This window comes from Calonectris borealis, chromosome 6 (assembly GCF_964195595.1).
Source record: "Calonectris borealis chromosome 6, bCalBor7.hap1.2, whole genome shotgun sequence".
NCBI classification, from domain to species: Eukaryota; Metazoa; Chordata; class Aves; order Procellariiformes; family Procellariidae; genus Calonectris; species Calonectris borealis.
The window spans coordinates 29,893,752-29,919,404 of record NC_134317.1 but is presented as its reverse complement, the minus strand read 5'-3'; the positions used below and the strand labels follow the sequence as shown (position 1 = coordinate 29,919,404).

The following is a 25,653-nucleotide window of genomic DNA, read 5'->3' as shown; positions in this document are numbered from 1 at the left end:
CTGGAGTTCTGAAAACTGGGTGAGATTGATTTCTTCAGAAACTTTTCACATAACTTTGAATTTTTTAATATACCCCCTAGGCTGAGTTATTTACTGCTTTACCATCTATAGTTCTGCATAAAGAAGGTGATGGTGGGGGTGGGATGTTGGGGGTAACCCTTCTAGTGCATATTTGTCGGTCAGGTTCCAATAGCACTTGAAATAGTCACTTGCTTTCCCTGACCGAGCTCAAGAGAAGAGAGAAATTTGACATGGGGCATGGAAGAGGGGAAGCAAAATGAAGATAAAATTAAGACATTTCAACAGCAATAGATGTCAGGATGCTTTTTGGATTAATTAAGTAGTTCCTTCCACTAAAAAAACCACTCCCACTTCACAAAAGAAAACTTCCGCTATCAGCAGACATTGTTCACTTTACAAACTTTTCTCAATCTGTAATACTTTGGAGTAGGCAGTTGTGTATAAAGCTGCTTATCTCTTCCGTTAAAACCTTACATTAATTACACAGGAAAAAGAGACATCAGGAGACCCAAAATTGTTAGTTTATTTTAATTATTATCCTGCACAGTCACTTCAGAAAAAGGGAATGCATTTTCTGAATAAATTTTTCCTTTCAAAAACTCAACTGCATCTTCTTTTGTCATTTCCTGAAACTTCTTGTTCAGGACCTGGAAAAAAGGAAAAGGAAAGGGTACATTAGTTTTATTGTCTTTAGCAAACTACCCTGTCCCACAAACCAAGCGCTTAGTGATGGGAAGGCCATAGGGAGTCGCTGTATTTTGAAAACAAGTTGACTTGAATCATTCATTTTATAAAAATCAGGGAAATAAGCCAAAGTCACATAGGTTTTTTAGGTACAAAGCAATTCAGTGGCTTGATTTTTTTTTTTTTTTGCTGAACTATGATTATATTTATCTCGCTGATAATGATAAGTGGTAGTTTGTCTTTTAGAGTTCCTCTGTCCTTTCTCCCTAGTGACAGCACCACTACCTTCTAAGTAGAAGTGATATACAGTTACCACTCTGGAGAAGGCTCACCATTCCCTACAAGGCCTGTTCTACCAAACAAAAATACTCATCACTGTGCTGATAACAAGACCGAAACAGACAGAATAGCACGACTCTTCTTACCAGAATCACATGATAGCCCAGTTTATTTAGATGCCGCTTCTTCATTGCCAGCTTCCCTTGGGGGTGCATTGTACCCACACAGAAGGCAGACAGAGGAACAAAGAGAAAAGCCAATCTACAACCAAGAAGAGTAGGGAAGACTCCATTGTACAAACGCAGACTAAGCATTTCTAAGACAATGATTCAATGACGTCCTTTAACACTGCAGAATATATAGCTGTCTTTCTGGTAGGCAAAAATATCAGGACTGCACAAATTTCATTATCCTTTTCCTTACCCAGACTTAAGTAATTTAGACCCTCTCTTCTTCCATGAGCTTCACACAAGTACCAGCATCTACCCAAATACCTATGGCAGAATTAAGTCCTTAGATCTCCACTTCTCCCACAATGAGAAGGAAATACATCATTCAAAATTCTATATTATTTTGACAGCTTCTGCATTTACTTTGATCCTTTGCTAATATTCAGAATCAGTTACTTCCTGCCATAGAAACCTACCTGGAAGGGTGAGGAAAGCTGAATGTCTTGGAAGCCTGACAGTGAGTTTCTGTTACACAACTCACTAGCTCTCCTTTTCCCAAAAAGCAAACTATACAGAATACATTGCTGTGCAGTGATCCAGCACACAAGTGTTAAGTATTACCCAATTCTACTTAAGTTACTTAAATGATATATGTCTCACTTCAGTTACTGAGAGGTCATTCTTCTACACAAGATTAAATTAATCACCTAAAATGTGGATATGATGATCCTTTTTATTCAAATTATATTTCAGCAGCTGAATTAACTGCCATAACATACCATTGAGATGCACATTTTAGAGACTTAAGAGAAGAACTGAATGTTTAACTGGACACACAAATACTTGGAATTTTAAAACCATAATGTAGCAATTTTTCGGAAGGGATTTCAGTCATACTTCAAAACCTGTATCCATTACAAGAGTATCAGATTACTGTGATGTTTCATGCCTCTTTCTCTGAAAAGTTAAGTTTTAGCCTCTGTTAGAAAAAGGTAGTGAGCTGGATGAGTTGTTGCCCTGAACTGGCGTGGCAATTTTTGTATATTTCAGTGAGCACAAATAATACGTTGGTAATCTACTTTGCTTCTGCAAATCAGTGAACCAAAGAAGTAACTGGATGGAATACATACAAATAAAACTAGTTTGCTAGGAAAAATATGCAGTCAAAAAATTCACCTTTGAACACTTGAGTCAACATGATCATCTGTTGCAGATATTGGGAGCACTTTCTTTCTGTCTGAATCCATTCTGATTTCAAAATCTGAAAACAAAACAATAAAACATTTAACACTACAAGAGGTTACAATTAATGTTCTCATTTGAACATTAATTGTTCAAATTGTTTTCAAATGAACAGCTCATTTGAAAAAGTTAACAGACACCATCACTGCTCTGTTTCTAACTGCTGTTCTCTAATAATTTACATATTACTCATGGCTTTTCCCTTCCTGCAACCAATATAAACAGCTATAGCTTGCACATCTCCAGAAAAAAACGTTTGTTTTTGGAAACGGTAGATATAACTTTATGGGAGTGAAATCATAGTTTAAAGAAACTAGTCTTGATCACAGTCTGTCATACCTACTCAGATTTTCCTGTAATCTGATTCCTCATTAGAAATAATTAGGAAGAAAATTATTACAAATACAGAAAAATTGGTAAGCTGGGTGGCTGGCAAAAAAATAAGCAGTATCAAAATATAAAAGAAACCGAATGTTATGAAATCATCACCTGTAAAAGAAGGTCATATCCTATTTCATAAATGAAAGTAGAATCCAAACCTCAGCCAGAGCTTCAGAGAAGAAACGTGTCAGAGAACAAAAGAAGGCTGCTGTTTGGCTTGTTTCTAATGTGATTTAGTACTAACGTGTCAACTCTCTAAAACAGTTGGCCATATTGGATTTATGTACAATTAACATCTGCTCACTGATGCTTTACAGCAAGTCCAAAGCAGTTTTGTAAATAAGAGCAATCATAAAGTTTTAGTAAATTAACTTAAATACTTTAACAGAAGCATCCTAGGAAGTGGACTCACCAACCAAGGACACCATTTGTTGAAAGATCGTGTCTTTAAAGTGTTACACTTTTAATCACTTGCACCCTACGCAAATTTATTACCACCTTATTATTTTGGGGATTATAAATCTACATTAAAAAGAATATGACAGTAATTTGGCTTCATACCAATATGATATTTATACGGCAGCTGAACATTTTGCCGAAACATGTTCTCATCTCCCAGAAGTTCTATCAGTGCCTCCCGAGCCCTTCTGAGATTAAGAGATACTAATGAGGAGAAATTCTGAGTCAGCACAAATGCAGGCTTCGTGAAGGAAGGGCTATCAAGTTCCATACATGCTTTCACACAGCGAAGCATCATTTCCTTTTTTTCTTTGTAAAGATCATCTGAAAAAGGATACAAAAAATATTACATCCAATGTATCACCTCTCAGAATTTTTTATTTTATTATAATTTATAGTCTGTTCTGGCAGAGCAAATGAATTTCAATACAGGAATCAAAACCCAATTGTTTTTTCACTGAATATTATTGAGTATCTTCAAGATATTGTTAAATATACACCATCAATTCACTATAATATTAAAGTCTACAGCTGGGACCTGCCCATTTATCCAGTCTTTCCCCTCTACTGTACACAGCTCTGTGCATGCTATCAGTTATTACAGGAGACTTAAGGAGAACAGGGAATGAGACAGCATGCATAAAAACCATTTATAAAATCCAGACATCTAGAAGGCTATTTATAAAACAAAGAAGGGATATCAGACTTGGCCATAATTTTGAAACTGTACTTTAAGAGTACTAAGCTGCACAAACTCTAAGCAGTTACAGGTTTACAGCTTTCAGGTTCAGTCACAGCAGGCTCAACAGCAAGATACAGTGTTTTACTCTACACTGAATTTCTACTCCGCTAAACTACTCTACTGGCTGTAGACAATTGTAATGTGGAAACCAAATTCTGCTACAAACCATTCCAAGTCCCTCATTATAACTCAGAGCAGTCAAAAAACCCTTTTTTCTCATGATTCAAGTACTAAAATTGGTTTATAAAGGTTAAGACTTCCTGTGTTTTTAAAAATGCCTAAACATCTGTCGAAGATAGAACCCCTGGCTCTTACACATTTCTATCATTTCCACAAATCTCATATTCACGTCTCTCCTTGTGCTATTATTAAACTGTTGCCACCATGGGGCTCATGACAATAAGCCTGATGCCCTAGTGCAGAAACAGATCACTTAGATCACCATCACTATGCTGGCTTGTCTTGAGGACTTCAAATTTAATATTAATCATGTTTGCATTCTTTAATTTCTAAACTTTTAACACAATTACAATAAATTATGTATGGAGGCAGATTATCCCTTTTAAAACAAGAACATGACAAAGTAAGGCCTGACCTGACAGTAGAAGTTCATCCTTGCTGTCCTTTTGCAGCAGCTCATCAAGTGCACGATGAGGAAGATATCCTAAGATGCAAAGTGAATACACTGCCTTCAGCAGTTCTGTGTTGGAAATCTGAGGGAGGTACTTATTCAAGCAGCTATGAAGAGTCTCAAAAAACCTTAACCAAAAGCAGAAGAAAAGTATCTAAATACACAAATAAGGCCATGTAAAATACAGATTTCAAACAAAAGTACAAATTAGAAACCTTTATTATCTTGTATAATCATATGTTGTGTAATCTACCATTAGCTTTTGATTCTTCTTTCAGGATACAGCTACCTATCAACAGATTTAGTAGCCTGATCAGTCTAGAACCAAGGTCTCCATTTTCAACTACGGAGAAAAAATCCTATGTAGAAAAAATGTGAAAAGACACGGCAAATTTACCTTACAGATTAATAAAACAGGATTATGAACTCTTTCACAACTGAAATCAAATACTAGTTGCCATACATTACTCTATAATGACTACATAACATATTATCAGGCATTCTAAATGAAAACCTACAGATGCTTTTGGCCTCTGGGAACATAGTTGAGTCGTGAATACACTCGGAGAACAACCAAAAGGTTTTTCAAGTTGAGGAATTCAGGGTCTTCTGTCACCTTCTCTGCAAAAATACCCATCAGCTCTCTAGGCTGAAAGCCAACTGTCTCGAAGGCAGAAAGAAAAAGGATAATCTAAAAGAAAATATAGTTTTATAAGGTTAAGAAACTCAGTAAAGTGGATCCTACTTGTTGATTTCATAAAAGGCATTTTTACTGAAAGCAAATTTTTCAAACCGCAACACCCCTTTTATTTCTTATTTCTTTATTCATCAATAAATAGAAGAGCATTTTAAAAATTTAACTGTATCAACTTCATCAGATCGGTATTCCTAAAAAGTCTCTTCTCCAAAGATCAAACACAAACATCAAAAAAGGCAAGATGGAAAGCACCAGATATTCTACTAGTACCACTATAAATTATTTCGTCTCAAACTCACCTGTCTTTTGTCCCAAAGGCAGGCAGTAGAATTAACATAGTCTGCTAATGCTGAAAACAGTTTTACATTACGGTACTGGAGAGTGTAACAAGCTTCCAGAATGAGAATTAACTGCCGAAATGGAGCATCATGGACATTCTCTGTAACAGAAGAGCAAAAAAGGACAAGTGATACAAAGCAACGGGAGCTGTAGCTTGGAGACATTGTGGGAACAGTTTGGCTAAGGGATGGAGGAGGGGGAAAAAAAAAATCAGATAAGGAACTGTGGAACAGACCAAGACTAGCTAGGCAAAGTCAACTGAGCTAAAACACATGAAGAAACAGAGAGGTAGAAGAAACCAATTTGAGTCAAGATCAAGCTAGAAGGGATAAATCAGCAAAAGGGGACAAATCAACAAAAGAAGGAAAAAGACTGTGTTCCCAGAACATCTTCCCTTCCAGAATTCTTGATTTTCGCACCTCCCTGCATTCAGCATAGAAACCCTCAGGCTAGCCCCTTTAGTACTGATTGAGCGTTTGGGCTGTCCACTTCACCACGTCAGCTGAGGGAGTAACAAAGAGGTGGAGCTACTGATTAATCAGATATTAGCACATGATGAAATTTACATTTTTTTTCCCCAGTTGGTTTTTACAAAACGGCAAGAAACCACAAATATTAATCTATGTCTAAAAAGCACTAAAGGCTGTCAAGCACTAAAGCATTAATGTATGCCAAACTGGAAAACATGGAACTATAATGTAACCTCCTGGCATATGAGCGTGATGACACAGATTGAGTGCCAGATAACAACAGACTTCTGCACAGGACTGCTGCTTCATTTGTCACACAAGATGGACCTACTCCTGAGATGAAAAAGATTAAGTACCGAAGAACAATGCTCTCTCTTGAACATCCCGCTTTGTTTGCTGCAATGAGGGGCATACATGCCATAAAAGACAGGACTGCAAGAGAAAAGAGCATAGTTACAGTAGTAGAATCAGCACCCATCAAAACTAGACTTTATCTTTTCCTCTGCCAGACGACTCAAGAGGATAGCAGGAAAATAACTGAATTTAACTCCTCTGAGTTGTGCTCAGTGATTTTCCAGGCTTAGCATAAAACACTGTTACCTCATTTTTTGAGTCAGCTGAGTGCTGACAACTGTGACTGAAGCCAGTGAGAGCTGTGCATCAAATAAAGTGATTTGTAATGCTAGGTATTCTTAAAGTAAACAGGCTAACGGAATCTCTTATTACTGGACACTTTGACCTTAATCTCTCTCCTGCATAATTAGGAAATGAGTATCACCACTGGGTCACTCCCTTGCTGCTGCAAAAATTAACTCAGTAAGTACGTATGAAGTACAGAGTTATTACAATTCTCATCAGGTCCCCAGATATGGGAGAGGGGGCTACTTTCTTGACAGCCCCAGCACAAGACCTGGAAAACCTGCTGAAGAATTCCTTTGCCCCGTGGTCCCCAAAGTGTGCCCCTCCCTCCTCTTCCTATTCTATCTCCAGCCTCTGATAGGGGTCATTTCTGTCCAGAAATTAATCACACTGTCCCCAGAGCATCATTTGCACGATGTGCAACATGTGAATTGAGAACATGCACTAAAAAAATGCAGAAAAAAGTACCGAGTAGCTGCTCACTCTGTGTATGCCATCTAGCCTGCGAACTGAGTGTGGTGAAAGTCCTATGGGAGAAGTCAGTATGTATAATTAAAGACTGTATCCTAACACACACAAACAACCAGGACAAATAAAGGCTGTACAAGCAGCCCAAACACTCCTGGTTCAATTATGTTAAGAATGCTATTTTGCTATCTTAATGGTTTTTTAGACCCAAATTCATATATATTTTAAATGTGAATCAATACATACTGACCAGATATACTTAAGAAATGTATTGTAAAGGTATGGAGAGAAGTAAAAGCATTAGCTTTCGTTTATTTTTGTGGTCAGTTATTAAGCAGCATTCAATAATTAAATCCAGTTAATCAGGGAAACACTATGTTCCCTTTAGTTTATCAACTAATCCACCAACCCATCCTGTAAGATATCCACTTCCAATTCAGATTTGTTTTAAAAGTTTATCTGAAATCCATTTTTTCTTGCTAGATTCAATTCTTTTTCCTAAATTCTGCATACAGAAAAATGCAAAGAAAAATATGTAATTCAGGTAAATGTTAAGAAGGGCAGAGATGACAAGAGCTATTTGCTGTCTTTACTGATCAGTAATTTTCTGTCTTTCTGCTTGTCAAATGGCTCCACATTACTATAATATCCTGTAAAATAAAGATGTTTCCTGAGTTTTAAAGGAAATCAGAAAAGGGAGATGAGACAGTAATTAGGAAGAATTTGGTATAAGGAAGGGAAATTTAATAAACATATTTTTTTCTTACCCTGGATCTTTTTACTGCAGGCATTCAGGATTGGAATGGAACAGTAATTCATTGCAACAAGAGCCAAAAACACACGCAGAGCATTCGGGAAAGTCAGATGGTCTATCTCTTTCAAAACTGCCATCTAAAGTGAATTAGAGTTTATTAAATCCTTCATTCTTCAGGTATATTATCACTGCTTTCTGGTGAAGGCATTTTCACCAAAACCTTCCCAAATTCCTCAGCCTGTTCAGACTTATATGAAAGAAAAAGGAGGAACAAACAGCAAAACCATAAAGTAACTACTCTCAATTTCTTAATAAACAATTATAGCAGATCAAGTGTTCTAGAGCCGTGTGACTATGTAAGTTCCCAGCAATTTGCCTTTATATTTTTTTTTAAAAGAAAGAAGTCTCAGTAAAGCTCATTTCCAAATACTGTGAATATGTATCTTCTACCAACTATTAAAAAAGTAGCAGAAATATAATCGGCACAGTTGACTTATTTAATAGTACTCCAATTACTCTTTTGGATGTGCGTGAAAGCTGTAAGCCTTCAAAATGATCCAATAGCACAACGAGTGGCGTATCTTTAATACAAACACCCAGCTACAAATGTAGACTGAGGCACAGGTCAACTCTGATGCCACAAAAGAGACTTCATTTATCGAAGCAGTAATCAGATTGATATAAATGACAGTAAAAAAGAGACTACAGAGTATATTGGCTATTAAAATACAATATTCTTACTGCATGCATATCAAAGGTTAAATACAAAATGTGTCTACAACAGAAATTATACAGTATTAAAAATAGCACCCTGTAGGCTCAGAAAATTAAGAGCTCCCTTCAGTTAACAAGTGGAAATGTTATTTTCCTCTCAGTTTCCACCACATCTTCAGCCAGTTTCTCACCATCTTGTAAAAAGTGGTACCTTGTCCAAGGGTTTACGATTTACTTACATCTAACACATTGCATGAGCCCCCTGCACTGCTCTATTCTTGCCCCGCTTCCCATCACTAGTATCTTTCCCCACTTCCTCATGAATGCTATTACAAATTCTGACCTCAGAGCCCTTCAGCTATGTGATGAAAACACACTTGCAGGCCCTGTTTGAAAGAAGGTTTCAAAAAGTGTCTTTAAATCAGGGGACGAAACCCAGTACGCCCTGCCATAAAACCTACAGCCTGCTCCCAACCACTGTATTTCCCAGGGGACCTTTCAGATACACAGAAAGATAAGGCCATGAGCGAGGTGAGTTCTCCTGGCATCTCACTCCCACCAGTCCTCTAGTCCCGTACCATTATTAGACACAGCCCCATCACAGACTAGTTTTCTGTCTTCTCGTCTTCCAGCCACAAGCTGGGCAAGGGAATCAGCGAACAGCCTGTAAGTGCTTCTATGAAATATCATGTGGCCAACCCAAACAAGACGTGGGGGCACTGCTATTTTTCTGACTCAATTCCTTTTGTACCATCTCCATTGCTTTCTGCCCCCTTTCATAGTGGGATATTCCCAGCCTCCAAATTCAAGTTCTTCCTACAGATATAGCTGGACTATGATACATACAGCAAATGCAGTTAACCTTTCTATTACATTTTCTCTTTGAGTGTCTGGAAAGAACCATACACAATTTATAAACAATGCAAGAGCACAGGCTTTGTGGAAGTAAAAATGAGCCTCCAACTACATGTACCTCTAATTTCTTTTTCAGAAAAACTGGAGCATCTTCTCCTACGCATTTCATCAGGTTTTGCAGTATAAAGATGTCTCTGATACTTGGAAGGCGTTGCTCCACTAGTAATCTGATGAAGAAACACACACAAGACCTTGAGCTAGAGAGAGTAACTGTTTGATAGAGCTTTTCTCATTTCAGCAGAAACAGGTAGGAACCCCCATCCTCCCTCACTGATGTACTCCCACGTTAAAGCTGTAGTTCCCTGCTCCTCTCCCACCACCTTTTTTACAAGGCTGGCTTAACTCTACATGAGGTAGCTACAGCACAGATATTTTGCACATGGAAATAATTATATATGCTTTCTTAATGTTATCCTGATAGATGAGTGTTGTTGCTGATACATTAACAGCAGGGACACCTGACCACACTGCACATGCAGTCTGTGACTGTGCAGACGTGAGTGCTCAAGGAATTAACACTCTTCAGCAGAAAAAAAAAAAAAATTGCACATTTTTGTCATAGAATCATCTATGTGCAGGCAAGTTCTGAAACAGCTAGGAAACTTGGGGACAGACACTGACAACAAGAGGAAAAAACCAAACAAGTAGTGCTGTGGGCTGCAGGAACAGAAGGGGATATCATAACACAGAGGGATCATAAGCACAAGATGAAGGAGTTCTGCATTCCCAGCACCTCCTTTTCTGGCTCAGAGGGAGGTATTGTAATTGTTATGCCTGAATCACCCTTAAATATACCTGCACAGCTACAAAAATATGAAGTGTCACTTTCTAAGGCAGTGCACTGCTCTGAAATTCATCCCCGCAGATGCGGCTTCCTGCAAATGGGCAAGAGCTCCAGACATCAAGACAGAAAGAGCTGTAGGTGGATCTCCTGCTTTCTGCCAACCTACAAGAACTGTGTACCTGAGCTTCCAGGAGAACCTGTTTTTTGCGTATCACTAACACATCCACCTTCTCAAAGCAGGACCTCACACAGGACCAAAAGTACAAATCCGTGGCAAGTTTTGTGACAGCCTCAGTAGAAACAATCTCATGGGAATGAGCAGATTGGTTACCACATAAATCTCATTGGCCCAGAAAAAAATCACTATAGCCAAAGAAGTTATTCTGATAAAGCACTACACAGAAGGCCTTGCTGGATGCACAGATGAAGTCTAAACTTGTCTTCATCTTAATTTTTACTTACGAAATTAAAAGAAAATATTCCCTGGCTGTTAAACAGCATTTTTCATCATGACAAATCAAAACACTTCACAAAGTAAGCTAGTCTCATTACCTCCTTTATACACATGGGTAAAACAGAGGCATAGATATGTGAAGTGACTTGATCAACATCACAAAAAAAACATAGTGGTGGAGCTGCAGTCAGAGTATGAATCTCCTGCAGAGCAGTCTAGCACCCTTTGCCGTTGGAAGCCTTTTTGCTTGAAACTGTAAAGACAATGCCAAAAATCACTGTCTTGTACAGCTGTTATCACATGTGACCATTTAAGTCCTAAAACCACTGTATGTCTTTTATGCGCAGACATTCCCTCCATGATTTCTAAAAGACATATATTCAAACAACATTTAAATATGAAGAACATGTAAAAGATATATTTTTCTCACTGTAATCCAGCTTGAAGAGCGCTCACATTCTTGTCTTTATCCAGCCCTGCTAAAGTAGTTGCCAAAACTGAGATACATCGATTATCAAGTTGATTGAGCTTCTCCTGTTAAAGAGTTTTCACAACATCAGATTACTTCAGACCAGTAAAAGTTCCAGAAAAGAAAAACCTACCACTCTCAATCTGTACCTGCAGTCTTCTCCTTGCCCCCAGAAGTCAATTCATAAGCTTTAATTCTGCAGTGACCTGCAAGGTCTCACATCAGTCAAATTTAGTTGATTTGAAAAGGGTAATGATTTTTGAGATTTCTCCTCTCTGTTAAATCTGTCTGAAATCAGGCAGTGGTTTCAAAAATGAAGAAAATTAGAAGTACACACAAATTAACTATGGGAGCCCTGTTTCCATGGAACATCAGACTAAACCAGGGACGTAACCCAACTCTCTCTGATGTTGCACAGCCTCCTAGAATTAGCCTGAGGCTTCAGCCCCAACTTAGGAGAAGAGGGATTTTGAGACTTACTTGGCACACTCTCACCAAAGTCTGGACTAGGAGAGTGTTCTGAGGAACGCCTAGGTTCACCACAGCATGCAGGCTGAACACCAGGTCACCCCGCGTCATCCTTCTGGAGTCCCGCAGCAGCTGCTGACAAAGGTTAACAAAAGCTGGGTGCTCAAAGATCAGCTGCTTCTCGTAACGCTGCTGGTCTTCGGACAGGTTTTTGAAGAGCCTCCATACTGTAGTTAAACAGTTTGTGAAGTGCTTAATGGAAACAGCAGACTCTGAAGCCAAGTCCAGTGCATCGCAAGGACAGGTACATTTCTGCAGACTATCAAAGAACGGTTCACTATGATCCATTACGTGCTTCACTTTGAAGCTCCCAGAATCATCTAACTTTTCAAGTTCCACAGAGCTTTGGGGAGCCTCCTCACTCACCAAAGGCTCTGTACTCTTCTCTGTTTGTATTTTAGCACCTGTGCTAAAAACATCTGTCTTCTGAGATAGAAATCGAAGAGATGATCCATGCAGAGAAGGACAAATATTTAAAAATAATTTCCTGAAGTTCCCATTTTCCAGGGGACCCTTGTATCTGCCAATCCATAAAATGTGTTTTCTTGTTGTGGCTGAAGATTTGGGAGTGAGCACAGAATTGCACCTATGCATGCACCTAACAGTATTTAACAAATAACTTATTTTATTATTCATTTTTAATAATGTCTCATGAATAGATTTGAAAATGCCAACTCAAAGTAAGGGATCCGATGAAATTCTATCTGTGGAAACAGTCCTGGAGAAACTGCATAGGATCACTTATCTGTAAAAACAATTGAAAATCATCAATTAGTTACCAGACTTTCAATTCCTGAAGTTTCAATTGCCAAATCTATGCACATCTTTCACAGGAGGGAAAAAAAAAAAAAAACAAAAAAGATTTGGAAAAAGATCCCTGGAAAGTGATTTGCAGAGGGACTTTTACTGGGTCTCCTACGCTTCAGTCAAACATCTCAACACAAGGCTTACTCATCCTGGGGGTCAACTGTTTTTTCTCTTTGCCGTTTTAACCAAAAACTATGCCGGGAGGGAGAGTCTTTTCCTAACTGACGTTTCTCCAAGCAGGCGCGATTCCTGACAGGGCTCTGGTGGGTCACTGCCAACCTTCAGCTCCGCGTAACAGAATCCTGCCCGGCTGCGGCCACAAACAGCCCGTCCCAGCCTCCCGCCGCCATCCCACAGCCGACCCGCCTGCCCGGCGGCCGCGGCACACCCGCGGGCACAGTCCCAGGGCGGGGGGCACCAGGCGGGGCAAAGCCTCTCGGCTTCGGGCTCGCTTTCTGCAGGCGCTGGGAACGCTGCTCGGGGGTACGCTGCCCCTGGCGTAGGCCCGCGGCCCGGCGCCAAGGCGACAAAGGCCTTTCGGCGGCTCCGCACCGGCTCGGAACACCCGGCGCAACGGCGGGGGATCCCGCCGGGCCGGGCCGGGCCGCCCGCTGCCCGCCTCAGCCGCGCCGGGAAGGGACGGGCGGGTCGCGCACCAGATCCCCGCCGCCCGGTAGCCGTTACCTCGCACACGGCGGCGCCATGACACCCGGGCTCCCTTCTCCGCGCGCTCTCGGCGGGCCTCGCGAGAGGGACGGCGCGGGCCGAGGGACAAACCACCGTAGCGCGCGGCGCGTTGCTGCGCAACGCTGAAGCGGCCGTTGGAGGGTGCCGCGCGCATGGCCAAGGTGGTGGTGGCAGGTGAGGCACCGCGGCGCAGCGAGCGGCGGGCGGCCGCCGGCGGCAGCCTGCCTGTGCCGGTAGCGCCGCTCCTCTCTGCGGGCTTCGTAACTTTCCTGTTCGCTCTTTTAGTCTCTTCGGAGAGCGATGTCCGTACGGCGCGCTGCCTCCGGTGTTCCCAAGTCAGCCTTCTCCCCGTCTTATTCTGTCGGTCAGGCTTCTGCCTCTCTCTGCTGCTGTCCTCCCCGGGGCGGCCTCCTCAGCCCCTTAAACGCTGGCTGAAGAGACTGTTTCGCCTCCGAAATTATCCTCTCTTTGCTGGCTCATATGCTTGTTCCTGTTACTTTCTGGGAACTCATGGGATGCTGGTTACAAAAGACTCTTTTTGAATCGGAACAATTAAAAAACTTTTGGCCTGTTAAGCCCTTATCAGTCAATGTCACAAAATCTTCCATTTGCAGTGTTGTTGCTGTGTTCACAGGTAAGGCAAACTGCCCTCACTATGCCAAAGCTGAACTCCTGGCTGACTATCTCCAGACTAACTTGCCAGACTTCAGGGTTCACAAGATCACTCAGCACCCTGACAAATGGGAGGTAAGGGATTGTAAGTCAAGTCGTTTGTTGAGCCCCAGTGCTCTACAAAGCAAGGAATATGCTTCTCTGTAGTATGCCTCTTCTTGTTCTGTACTAGCGTTTTGCTATGTGGGTAGAGGTGCTACAGAAGCAGCTTTGGCTATAAGAGCCAGCCAGAGGAAAGATTTGAACGTTGTGACAGACTGGCATTCTCGTGAGTCTTACAACAGAAGATAGGCACAAAACGAGGGCCAGCCTAAAGCTGTGTTTTGTCAGTAAGAAGTTCAAGTTTATTGTTTTTTTATTATGTATAAATGGCTGCTCAGCCTGTAAATCTTTGTAAACTGTGATTGCATGTGCCTTCAGAGTTGTTACTTGTCAAGAACATTTCTGGCATTCAAGGGCTTTGAATTACAATGGAAGTATGAAATTAAATCTCACGTATTTGTTTACAACGTGGATGGGCCTTTCTGAGTACTTTTGTTGTAGAACATGTTGCCATGTCCACACTGTAGTTCCTATAAGGAACTGAAAAAATTGCAGTATTACTTCATGAGATAGGCAGTACTATCCCTAGATGTTTATTACCTCTTATCTTTTGCTTCACACCTCAGCCAAGTAATTCCATTAAGTGAATAGCAATTAACCGCTGCAGCTTACTTACCTTCTGCAGCTAAATAGGGATCCTCAGATTACTCGTTGCTTCACAACTTTGCTATCTTTAGTACTGCTAAGATAATTGAGCAAAATTACAGCAGTAAAATCAAGCAGAAGTAAGACCTGTTGCTCTTTTGCTGAGGTATCACAGTGTATCAACATGCCTTGCTTTGTGTTACTCCTCCATTTTGTGAACACTGGTACTTAAGTTGTGAAGCACCTTGTAATTATGTACTGAGAAGAAATAATAAGAATGTTTATAGCTGTAACATTTAAGTGTTATCAAATGTGAAAAAGTATTAAAACCTTTTGGCGGGGATGTTTACATTAGCAGTGGCTTCATGACATTTGTGAAATGAATGGATGGGAACACAGACAGTCTCCTATCATTTGGAGAGAACTGTTGGACCGTGGAGGGAAGGGTCTGCTTCTGGGAGGAGTTAATGATTTTCTGGAATATGCTCAGGTAATGAGCTGCCTTTAATACTGTAAACCCATGTTTTACATTTTCTTGTAACATTGTTGTTCTTTATTGCTCCCACAAATGTAAAATAAAACTATCCTTTCTAATGTTACCTTGCTGTGTTTAGGCTGTCATTTGATTAGAGATGACCCTTTTTGTTCTTAGCACTATTATGGCATCACCTCAAAGATGTTGAGTGAGGAAATGTTAGACATTGCTGAGGAGAACCTGCAGGCGCATATTGCAGTTGAAAAAGAGGAGGAAGAGATTAAAAGTCTTATCAAGCCTTTGCAGATCTGGATCACCAGGTGAGAGTAAAAAGAATATCTATGAAGTTTCACGCGGCTTCAGAAGAATCCATTTTTTCCTATCACATATAACAGGTGTAACCATCTGAAGTTATACACGAATCCCTGTAATTTGCTGATTTGAATTAGATTCTGTGCCCCTCACTACGAGTATTCAGTATATAATTCAGAAATTATTTCTACTTTCGTTACATCTTGCACCAGTTTAAGTGAGGGATGTGAACAGGCAACATTTAGACCCCAGACCACCTTAGGGAAAAGCAAGTATTTACAAAATAAGCTAGGAATTTTGTAGTGCAACTATCTTGCATTAAATGTTTTTGGAAATATTTAAATAAGTAAAGACTCTCTTGCAGTTCTAGCTTTAGAAATTTCTGTATTTCTGGTATTCCTAACAGCGCACCTTAAAAATATTGCGGTTCTTTAAAGACACCAATTTTTAAGTGCCAGTATCTCCTGAAATGTATAGGCTGGAAAAACCTTCAAATGAAAGGAGGACCCAACTGTTTTAATTTTTAACCTGTTAAAATAACAGAAAGAGCAATAAAGGATCCAAACTAATGATCTATTTAAATATAATCAAATACAAAAGAAAGATCTTTCTGTTTATTTATGTAATACTTCCAAACAAACAGTCGTTAATGGTTAACTATAATTTTTCTATATCCTTCTCTTATTAGTGCCTCAGCTTCAATCTGTTATCAGCTGATCCCTCTGTTGGCCAATGGAGAAGTGTTTGGGATGACCACAGAAATCAGTATCCATTTGCTTGACACTGACCAGTTTAAGGATGTTCTTTGCGGTATTGTAATGGAAGCTGAAGACATGGCGTTCCCACTCCTCCGCAGTATTTCAGAGCACACTGAAATAGATGAGGCTTTTATTCAAGCCGATATTATCATTGTTCTTGATGATGTCCTCTTAAACCGTGAAGCCCAATCCCTTGAGAACTACATCAGAGAAGTGAGTGAGATCTGTCAAGTGTATGCTCCCCTGATTGAGAAGAATGCCAAGAGGGGGGTCAGAATAATTTCATCAGGAAAAACCTTTGTAAACCTTAAGGCTTTGATGATTATGACATACGGCCAGTCGATTAAGCCTGAAAATGTCATTGCCGTTGCGACATCCTGGGAAAGTGCAGCTAAAGCCATGCTGGCCAGGAAGCTGAATATGAATGCAGCAGGTGAATATTTATGTGTTCTGGTAGCATTTGGGGAATTCAGTGGATGGACACCTTCGAGAGTACATATTTCATTGCAGAACACTGCTGATGTGCGTGCAGAAATGCAAGTACATGGTGCACCCACTGAATTACATGGCTGTACAGAATGCCAGGGTGTCACTAGCAGGTGCTACAGTTCTCTGTGCTTACCGCTATCTGGATCTGTGCCTGATCCCATGAATGTCAATTCTTTTGCTAACTCTTGGATGCAGCCCTGCCATTCTGGCGTGTATTTCATGCTGGAAATATACTAAGAAGGACTGAGCTGTGTTGCCGATCAGGAACTAGGACTTCAAGATGGCATTTGCACTCTGCAGCACATTGTTATTTTGGAGACACACAAACTAGCTGTGAATAAACATGACACATACCGCTGTGCAGATTATGAGAGTATAGTGGAACTGCGTTAGTATTATTTCTGGGCTAAGTAGCTTTCTTTCTCAGGTCAATTGTTATAGGTTGGCTATATTTGCATGGTTCTGCACTGCATAGCAAAGGTGTGGTCCAACAGCCTGCTCAGCATCAGGATTCTTTCAATGTTGCAGGGTAGGAACTGCTCATCAATGACAAGTCTAGATATTTTGGAGCCTAATAAAATAGAAAAGTAAGTAAATAGGCTGCATAACCTATCAGCAGGTTATTTGAGAAATTCCTTTTGCACCAAAGCAGGTAGATTTTTTTTTTTTTAATTATTTTTTTACTGTTAGGCATTCTGTATTTGTGTTTACAGGATTTTAAAAGGAATGTTGCTGTATGTTTGCAATATGATTTGTTTTGTTTTTTAACAGCTATGTATTTACTATGTTTTGTCTATTATGTACAATAACATGATATAAATTAAAGTTCCTTTTTCAGCTTGTGATGAGGTTTCGTAAGTTATGGAGAACCTTGTTGCATTTTTCAGATCAAATCATTTCTGCTATCAAGGCAGGACACTGAATTGAAGAATAGTTCATCTTGAAAGGGACTTCTGAAGGTCATCTAGTCCAGCCTACATTGTGAAAGTATTTGTCTATCTCTTCATTAATCTACTTTCCTTTTTACAGGAGTTAAAGATGTGATTGTTTGGGGCAATATTACTGGCTGTAATTACATCGATTTGTCACATGCAAAACTTTATGGATATGACTGTGCTATTTGGGGCCCAGCTAATTTTCCACGTCCTTTGTTGAATATGATTTATGATAGGTACAGTACAGATATTTTTTTTCTTGAAGTAAAACTAAATAGCTGCTTTTAATCCACATTTATCTGAACTGTGTAATAAACATCAAGAAAGGTTTTTGTTTCCAAGATTTGTCTTTACTGACTAACACTGTACATAAAGGAAAACTTAAGTTGAAGTACTCAGTCTGCAAAAGAAGTTGAGTAGTGCCTAATGCTATACATAGTTCTGACTCTCCTGCCAACTTTGTTTATAACTATGTTTTCCTACATATTAAATGTGTTTCTTTTCTATCATACCACAAGCAGCCAATAAGAAGTAATGAAGGTCCAGATAGTGACTTAGATGTCTAGTATGCATGAAGAAGCTTTGAAATAATACTAAACATATATCTGGATCTTGAAGTACCTGTTGTACTGAATTCCATCGAACATATGGCCTGATCTCACTAATGTTGTCAGTTTCCCAAAATAGACCATTTATTTGTTAACATATGTAAAAAGGTGACTTGGTAGCTAGGTAGCTTCTTGTGGAAAGAGAAGTAGCAGAGAAAGGATGGGTGGAGTGAGAGGGCAGATGTGACATGCACGCAGGCCTGGCTATATGGAGCTCCCCCTCTGGTCTAAACCTAGCGTTTACTGGACAGCAGACATTTCTTTTGTTCTGTACTTGTACTGTGCCTGGCACAGGGGTATTATGGGTCATGGCTGGGTTCTCACATAAGACGGTAATATATTAAATAATAATAATAGAGGTTATGACTTGAGTAAATGACCTAACTTTCATAGATAAGTAGTGCTTTTTGTTACCTTTTGAGCCACTTTCTATTAAACCCTGTTTTTTTCTATCTTTAAGTGCCTTGCCTTCAGCAGTGAAGTTTGAGTAAGTTTCGACTATTTTCTTCCCTCAGGTTTAGTTCTTTTTTCCTCTAAAAAACTACTCTTCCTGCAGTCATCTTAGTTTTTTCTTCCTTCTTTTTTTTTTTCTCCTTTTTTTGTTGGTAGTGAATGGATCCATTCAGAATTTCTATCTGCACAGAGTTCACTGCGTTCCCGGATCTGTCATTGTCTAGGAATGTTACCTGCTCATGCAGTGGCCACTGTACTGAGATACTGGTATCATGGCTCTCCTCCTGGGGAGATCGTTTCTGTGGGAATACTTACTGAAGGTAAATCTACTTTTGCTTCACATATTCTATTGTAGCTTTCCCCAGTATTTATACTGTTATTTTTTAATCAAGATTCTTAACTTAATAAAAACTTGTAAAACAAATCATGATATAATGGGAGGCTGAGAGTCTGTTTCAGCATAAGAACCTCCAGATCTAAGCAATTTTGCTCTCCAGAGATTTGATACTCACTTCTTACACATATCTCTTAGGTCAATATTGTCTTGTTGCAGATTGTCTCTTAGTCTTTTAGTTTAAATGCGTTTCTGGTGTATGTGTTTTGCGCAAGGACTCTTTATAGTTCTTGGAGCCTAAGCTATAAAAGCATGTTCTTCTTGTGTAATTATGGGGACCAATAAATGGAATGTTTCACAACAGCCATTTAACCCTTGTATGAAATAAAAAATTGAATTTTTTCCCCTTTTTTAAGATGTAAAATTGTTACATGTACATCTAACTAAAATACAAAGTTACAGTAAAAGGGGAACTCTTTAGTCTTTGAACTGTACACTGAAAAAGGCAGTCTCCATTTATACTAAGATCTTACAGTTGCACACTTTTGCAAGTCTGTAGGACTTAATCTTGACACTGGTGAGGATGTGTTTTTTAATGAGAAATAATATGTTTGGGCCTTTTTTCCCTCTTCTTCAGGACAATTTTGCATTCCTGAAGGGATTGTCTTCTCTATGCCAGTGAGGTTCCAGAATGGAAATTGGGAAGTCATGACAGAATTAGAAATCAATGAAACAACCCAAGAAGTTCTGGGACGCTTAGCCCATGAGCTGATTCAGGTGATGATTTCTTGTATCTAATAGTATGCCCATTCTGCCACCTATGGGTACTCTGCGATATAACTTTGAATACTGAGACCTTTACTCCAAATATTAGACATACAAACTGCACGCATGCATGATAAATGCCAGGTATTTATAAGTGTAAGGTAGCCTTTATATATTGAAATGAACAGATGACTGTTATGTTGCCCAAAAAAGAGACGATAAAATAAGTTTACAATGTAAGTGTAGAATTTGCACCCCCAAGTTCTCAGGCTTTGTGCAAAACAGAAATATTAGCTTTAATTTAATTTCTGTGCTGATGATGTTGATTTTGCTTGTGTGGTATTCAGAGTATATCTTTTAGGATCCTTATGGCTGTGACTCTGCATGAATGAAGGCCAGATTTTACTAGAATTGGGGATTTTTCAGAAAATACAAAATCGTAGTTGCATCATGAACTTCTTGTCACTTAGTGAGACAAAAAGAATTTAATTTGACTAAATATTAAAAAAAAAATAAAAAGACTGGTCCCAAACTCTACATTCTAGCTTCAATCAGATTTTGTCATCTTCAGTTTATGCTAGAAATTACAGTGGATGAAAAGAATGGGTGATACTAAAACTGTTTTTTTCCATACAGGAAAAGCTCATTGCACTAAATGAAATAGAAGAAATGCATCCATATGGAGCTGATAAAATCACTAGTTAAAAATATTTGCGTCAAGGTGGGTTTTTCTCCCCATAAAAGATGATATCAAGTTTTAAGTGAGAATTTAAGCAATGGATTCTTATTTTATGTCCCTTTCATTTAAAATGGATATAAAATCCTTCAGGAAGGAACATAAATAACAAGTACTTGTCTGATGTATCCTGACCATGCCTGGGACATGGTGATAGGAAGGGCAAGCCTGCGTGGTAGCAACCTTGTTTTGATAAGTTTCTATTGTGTCATTCACAGATCATGAATATAAAAGCTTAGCATTTAGCATGACACATTTTATCTTAGATTATTAGTAAATATAAAATCTTTTTAACCCAAGTAACTATTATTAGAAAAGCACTTTCACCATATATTCTACTATATGTTTTTGAAGCTATTCTTTACTATATTTTACTATTCTTTACTATCTAGAAATAATGAGTTTAATTTCTAACAGAGAAAAAAGTACTGCAGATTGGAACTCAAACTTCTCATTTTTCTGTTTGTTACAGTACCAAACAGTTAATTCAATATCTTTAGTCTATAAGCCAGTCAGAAGAAGAAAAGATTGAGACACCCAAAGACAGTAAGCTAAAAAAAGACATATTCCTACTTAACATAGAGAAGGCAATCTCGATAAGTGGCAGTCACATCTGCCACTTCTTCCAATTACAATAGATGAAAGATCTTTTAGAGCTCCCTACATTATAAATTATTAAGCCATTTTGCTTTGTTTGTTAATGACACACCAAGTTTATCATGACTTAGTTTTTTTAAATGCACAATAGTGTGAGAAATTTCAACTAAAAATCTATAGAATAACTCCAATATCCCTTCCTAATATTTAGGAGCATGTGGGAAATCTATAGGCTATGTGATACTGCTATGGCAAAAATCCCCTGAATCCACAACCTACTTTTCCCCTGCAGAATAAAAAAAACACATCTTCTCCCAAGTCTTTCTGTGCTGCTTTTCCTACCTATTTTGCTTTTCAAGTTCTCTGTCCTCTTGAGATTATATAAAGGAAAGAAGAATCATTCATCAAAATAAGAACAGATGAACTTTAAAGCGTGTTATATTGTTGTTTTCTCACTTTTTCCCTATTCTCAGGTTCCCAAATCCCTGCACTTTCCCAATACTCTAGCCATTTCTTTCTACTTCTAGGTCCTACGGGCATTTTCGCTAGTTAGTTTTCTTTCTTCCTTCCTTCAAATTCTTTCCAGTACTTTTATATCAGCATTTACCATACTATGAGCTGTTCTTCTGCATTAAGGGCAGGCTGAAGAATGGGGAAACTATTTGGAGCTTGATGCCCAGGGCCTTTAGTGAGCACATAAGCCTTTCGGTTATCCATGCTTGTTTCTCAGGAAAGGACTAAAGACACAGTAAGATTTTCTTGATAAATGCAGAGTTTCATTATTCCACTAATCATGACCTTGATTAACCCAGACAGGAGATTCCCAATTAGACAGGAGTATCCTTCCCTGTCTGCTCTCTACTTGTATGCCACTGCTTTTCAGTAGAGCTGTCCCATTCATCTTGTGGCTGCTTTAAACACTAAGCAGAGGGCCTTTCCACTGCTAGCAGTTAACTGCTTAGTTGTGGCCTACTCTTGTGAGATTAGTATCAAGTGCCATACTATTCAAGGATTACCTAAGTGCCCTGCTTATCTCCTTGCATGTGTAAATATTTTAGGAGGTTGGCAAAAATTTGTGCTGTTTTTGCTTTTTTTACAGAGATGGAAACCTTGCCCACTGGCTCACTTTAGCCAGAGTTGTCTGGAGGAGAAAATGCTGAAAATTCCCATACTAAAACAATGTTTCCATTGCTCAAAAGGGCAAACTACAAAGAAAGGCTAAACATTGTCATAGCTTTTACAGTATCTTCCTCATCAAAAACCTGGAAATCTGTAGGCAGAAAAATATTTCAAAACCAGTGTGAATATAACATTCTTAATCTGGAGACCAAAGCAAAATTCCTACTGACTTTAATGAGTCTAGGATTTCATTTACATCCAACAAATTATTTCTTCAGACCAATAAACCGTTCCAAAAACATCTTTTAATGTCTAAAATGTTCATATTAAGACAATTTTGAGCAAGAATGTCACATGTAAAGTAGCAGTTTTATAACTCCAAGTTCTTGTTTCAGATGTAATGAAACACAATACTTGTAAGAATGTATATTCTCAGGCAAAATTGATTTTTAACACAAAAATTTAACTGCATGCATCTCCTTAGTGACAAGATCATTTTTGTCTCCATGTTTTTTATTTATTTTATGAGTTTCATAGGGACTACTCATATGTTTTAAGTCAAACATGCAATTAATTAAGTCCTTGTCTAAACAGGGTTGTTGAGGAACCACTTTCACTTGCATGTGTTTGGTGTCTTAAAAGATGGAGACTGTGTTAAATGAAATATTATTGTACTTGCTAATTTTTTATCAGATGTGAGTGTTTAAAGCAAAATAAAAAGTTTCCTGTTCTTTGAATCAGATACATACAGTTGGAATAAATTCATTATTTCTGTTCAAGTGGAGTTTCAAGCTCTGAATGGGGGTAGACTTCTTCTTACATGAGGAAACCAAGAGGAGTTTATTTGTTATTTATCAGCTGATGTGGACAGAATGAGGAGGGGTGTCTCACTGGTATTAGAAAGAGAAGCTCAGAAAGCTGGGGTATCACCAGGGAGTTGGAAGAGTGTAGTTTCTTATGTGATATGTGTATGGGAGAAGCAACATCTACAGGAACTGAGATATCCCTGTTACAAGTATCTTCATGGAAGAGTTCACATGGGAATTGTAGAGGTAGGTGTTGTAAAAAGTCTTGAAGAAAGTGGTTAGGAATCATTCATTTCATAAGGAAGTGGTCTCCAGGGAATTAGTTTCTAGTAGTGTATGCACAGAAAATTGGCTGAGTCTCTGAGGAGCACCTGGAGGCAGATGTCTCAAGAGAGCATAGGAGGGAAGGATGCTACCAGTAGTCTTTACAAACTGCCTCATTTGTTCCATAGCTCCTTCTCCAAGACAGGAGAGGAAAAGTTAGCTTCTCTAATGTGTATTTACGTTTGTTTTTTTCTATATAGAATATGATTTGGCAGTCTTTTACTCTTTGAATTTTTTTATTCTAACTGTGGAGGTAGTAGTTCCAACAGACTGCAATTCAAGCACCAACGCTGTGCAGCTGTTAATGAGAAGGAAATTAACTGTTTCTGCAGGCTTCCTGGACTTCTGAGTCACTACCTGAAAACTGCAGGCAAAGAATTTCTTCTCAAAGGTTGGGAGGAGAAAGACAAAACAAATGTCTTGAATGTCTCTTGTATCCTAAATTATTCTAATTAGATTTGCCCAGTGGCCTGCAGGGAAATTCAGGTCTTTCCTCATGGAAGCATAATAGAATGGAAACTAAAGTTTCTTTTCCTAGCTTTTGCTTAGGAGAGAAAGAAAGAATAAAAATTACAGGAAAGCTAAAATATGATAATATATTCAAAGTTGGTTACAGTTGTAACACAATGATAGACTTAGTCATCACTAATTTTGGGTTTTCTGTATGTAATAAGTAATTTCGGGTACACATTTTCTCACAAGTTTCTGAGTAATGCTATGTATGGAGGATATTCATAGCATTGATGAATCCTACTACCTGGGTGTTAGAGTAACTGTGGCAAAATTTATGGAAAAGGTCCTTAAGATAAATATATGTGTCTTACAAATGTTATCTATATTCTGCATAAGCTCTAGCATTGGGGTGTACTGAAGAGTGTGTAAGCTTTCTGGTTGGTCTGAACAATTCTTACTCTAGGACGTTACCACCAGGACTTACTATTTTTCCTCTTTGTAGTTGCACCGTTTGTTACAGCATGCTGTGCTTTCTGCGTTACTGTGCCAGCTTCCACCTCGTTTTCAGTCTCTATAGCAACAGTCTCTATAGTTTCTCAGCAACTGGGAGATGCTTAGTAAAGGCCCCTCAATTTAGAAATATTGCACTCCAACCATAAGAAAAAATTGCTTTGAAACAAAGATGAAAAAAGTTTTAGCTTTAATAATTCAGGATATTTATTACTAATTAATTAGTGTTCTCTGTTTTGACTTGCTTAGACAATTACCTGATACTTTGATCTGGGCCTTTGCCAGGCATTTGTTGTGAACAGCATTCATTTAAAAGCAAAACCTTTAGAACTGTCTCTTGAAGTCAACTTTTAAATGCTATAAAACTACTGGACTTCTCTGGCTGTGTTGTCTGACTTCTGGGCCTTTAGTAAGTAGCTGAGAGAAAGGTAAGTGCCATTACTGTATTTAAGAGGAGACAATAATTTTGACCTTTGAACACAACGTAGAATGTTTTCACCGTTCACAAGAAACAAAAGTAATTGTGGTTTATTTTATGCATATTTAAAATGTTGATCATATGTTGTCTAATTTCAAAAGAAGGAAGGCCTCTGTGATCAAGTCAATTGATCTATTAGGAGATTTCTGCCTTACTTGATCTGGTTTGTTTTTCTCTGTACTTTAACTTAATTATGTAACACGTTTAAAAATGTATTTTATTTGCTAAAGTACATATTCTGAGAACCTGTATAGGCAGACAAAATACATATATGTAATCAAACGTTACTTCTCTTGCACATTCCAATAGGATTCAAGAATAAGGCTACTCTTGTTCTGCACATAACGGTATTTGTGTTAACGGGATCAGAGTTTATAATCGTAAAAATTTATTTCCTGTACATTTGTAATTAATTTTAAAATTCTTTTTTGTTTTGTGGAAGTGTTTTTAATTATTAACATAGGGCACACGTAGCTGAAATACAACACACTGGCTGAAATAGTGTATCAATGAGCAGAGTTAGTTCAGATTTTATGTTTTGGCCGGCAGATGCTGCTTCTACTTTCATATGATGTTCATTATAAAGTAGATGTGCTAACACTGAAGTAGATCCTGTTCATTTCACCCAAGCAGTCCTACTGCAGTCAAGATCTGGACTCTCCACAGAGTTTAATAATGCCTTTCATAACTTTTTGGAGGGAGGGTTTATGGGTATGATGTTGCACAATGACAGCCAGTTCGGTAAAACACATAAACTTACTTAACTTTGGGACCATGAGTACCCTAGTACAAGAGTACTGTGCTTATC

At 38.7% G+C, this 25,653-nt stretch overlaps 2 protein-coding genes across 3 annotated transcripts; one reads left to right on the top strand and one right to left on the bottom strand.

Moving 5' to 3' along the window:
• Window positions 1-520: 520 nt before the first annotated feature.
• On the bottom strand, window positions 521-13,424 carry FASTKD2 (FAST kinase domains 2). 2 transcript variants are annotated; one of them, XM_075153446.1, is made up of 12 exons: window positions 13,332-13,424; window positions 11,793-12,585; window positions 11,274-11,377; window positions 9,664-9,772; window positions 7,990-8,113; window positions 5,606-5,745; window positions 5,128-5,300; window positions 4,574-4,737; window positions 3,339-3,560; window positions 2,331-2,415; window positions 1,131-1,245; window positions 521-668 (listed from the first exon to the last, which is right to left on the bottom strand). In XM_075153446.1, the coding sequence occupies exons 2-12, from the start codon at window positions 12,474-12,476 to the stop codon at window positions 549-551; spliced, it is 2,040 nt and encodes a 679-aa protein (XP_075009547.1). In that variant the 5' UTR covers window positions 12,477-12,585; window positions 13,332-13,424; the 3' UTR covers window positions 521-548. The 2 variants fall into 2 exon arrangements, with proteins under 2 accessions (XP_075009547.1, XP_075009548.1); XM_075153447.1 differs by lacking the exon at window positions 13,332-13,424 and adding an exon at window positions 12,927-12,974.
• On the top strand, window positions 13,417-23,578 carry MDH1B (malate dehydrogenase 1B). Its single transcript, XM_075153448.1, has 10 exons — window positions 13,417-13,508; window positions 13,969-14,081; window positions 15,049-15,183; window positions 15,346-15,488; window positions 16,169-16,671; window positions 17,757-17,898; window positions 18,880-19,043; window positions 19,695-19,834; window positions 20,459-20,543; window positions 22,255-23,578. Exons 1-9 carry the CDS (start codon window positions 13,487-13,489, stop codon window positions 20,525-20,527), a joined length of 1,431 nt encoding a protein of 476 aa, XP_075009549.1. The 5' UTR covers window positions 13,417-13,486; the 3' UTR covers window positions 20,528-20,543; window positions 22,255-23,578.
• The last annotated feature ends 2,075 nt before the right edge of the window (window positions 23,579-25,653 follow it).

Excerpts from the sequence above, each read along its gene's own strand:
- FASTKD2 (XM_075153446.1), bottom strand. The coding sequence starts at position 12,476 with ATGAATAATAAAATAAGTTATTTGTTAAATACTGTTAGGTGCATGCAT. Across the intron at positions 9,773-11,273 it reads GCTCTTCAAGCTGGATTACA|ATTACTAGTGGAGCAACGCC; the intron begins GTGAGAAAAATA and ends TTTCTTCATCAG. Across the intron at positions 5,746-7,989 it reads CTGCAGTAAAAAGATCCAGG|AGAATGTCCATGATGCTCCA; the intron begins GTAAGAAAAAAA and ends CTTCTGTTACAG.
- MDH1B (XM_075153448.1), top strand. The coding sequence starts at position 13,487 with ATGGCCAAGGTGGTGGTGGCAG. Across the intron at positions 15,489-16,168 it reads TTGCAGATCTGGATCACCAG|TGCCTCAGCTTCAATCTGTT; the intron begins GTGAGAGTAAAA and ends TTCTCTTATTAG. Across the intron at positions 19,044-19,694 it reads TGTGGGAATACTTACTGAAG|GACAATTTTGCATTCCTGAA; the intron begins GTAAATCTACTT and ends CCTCTTCTTCAG.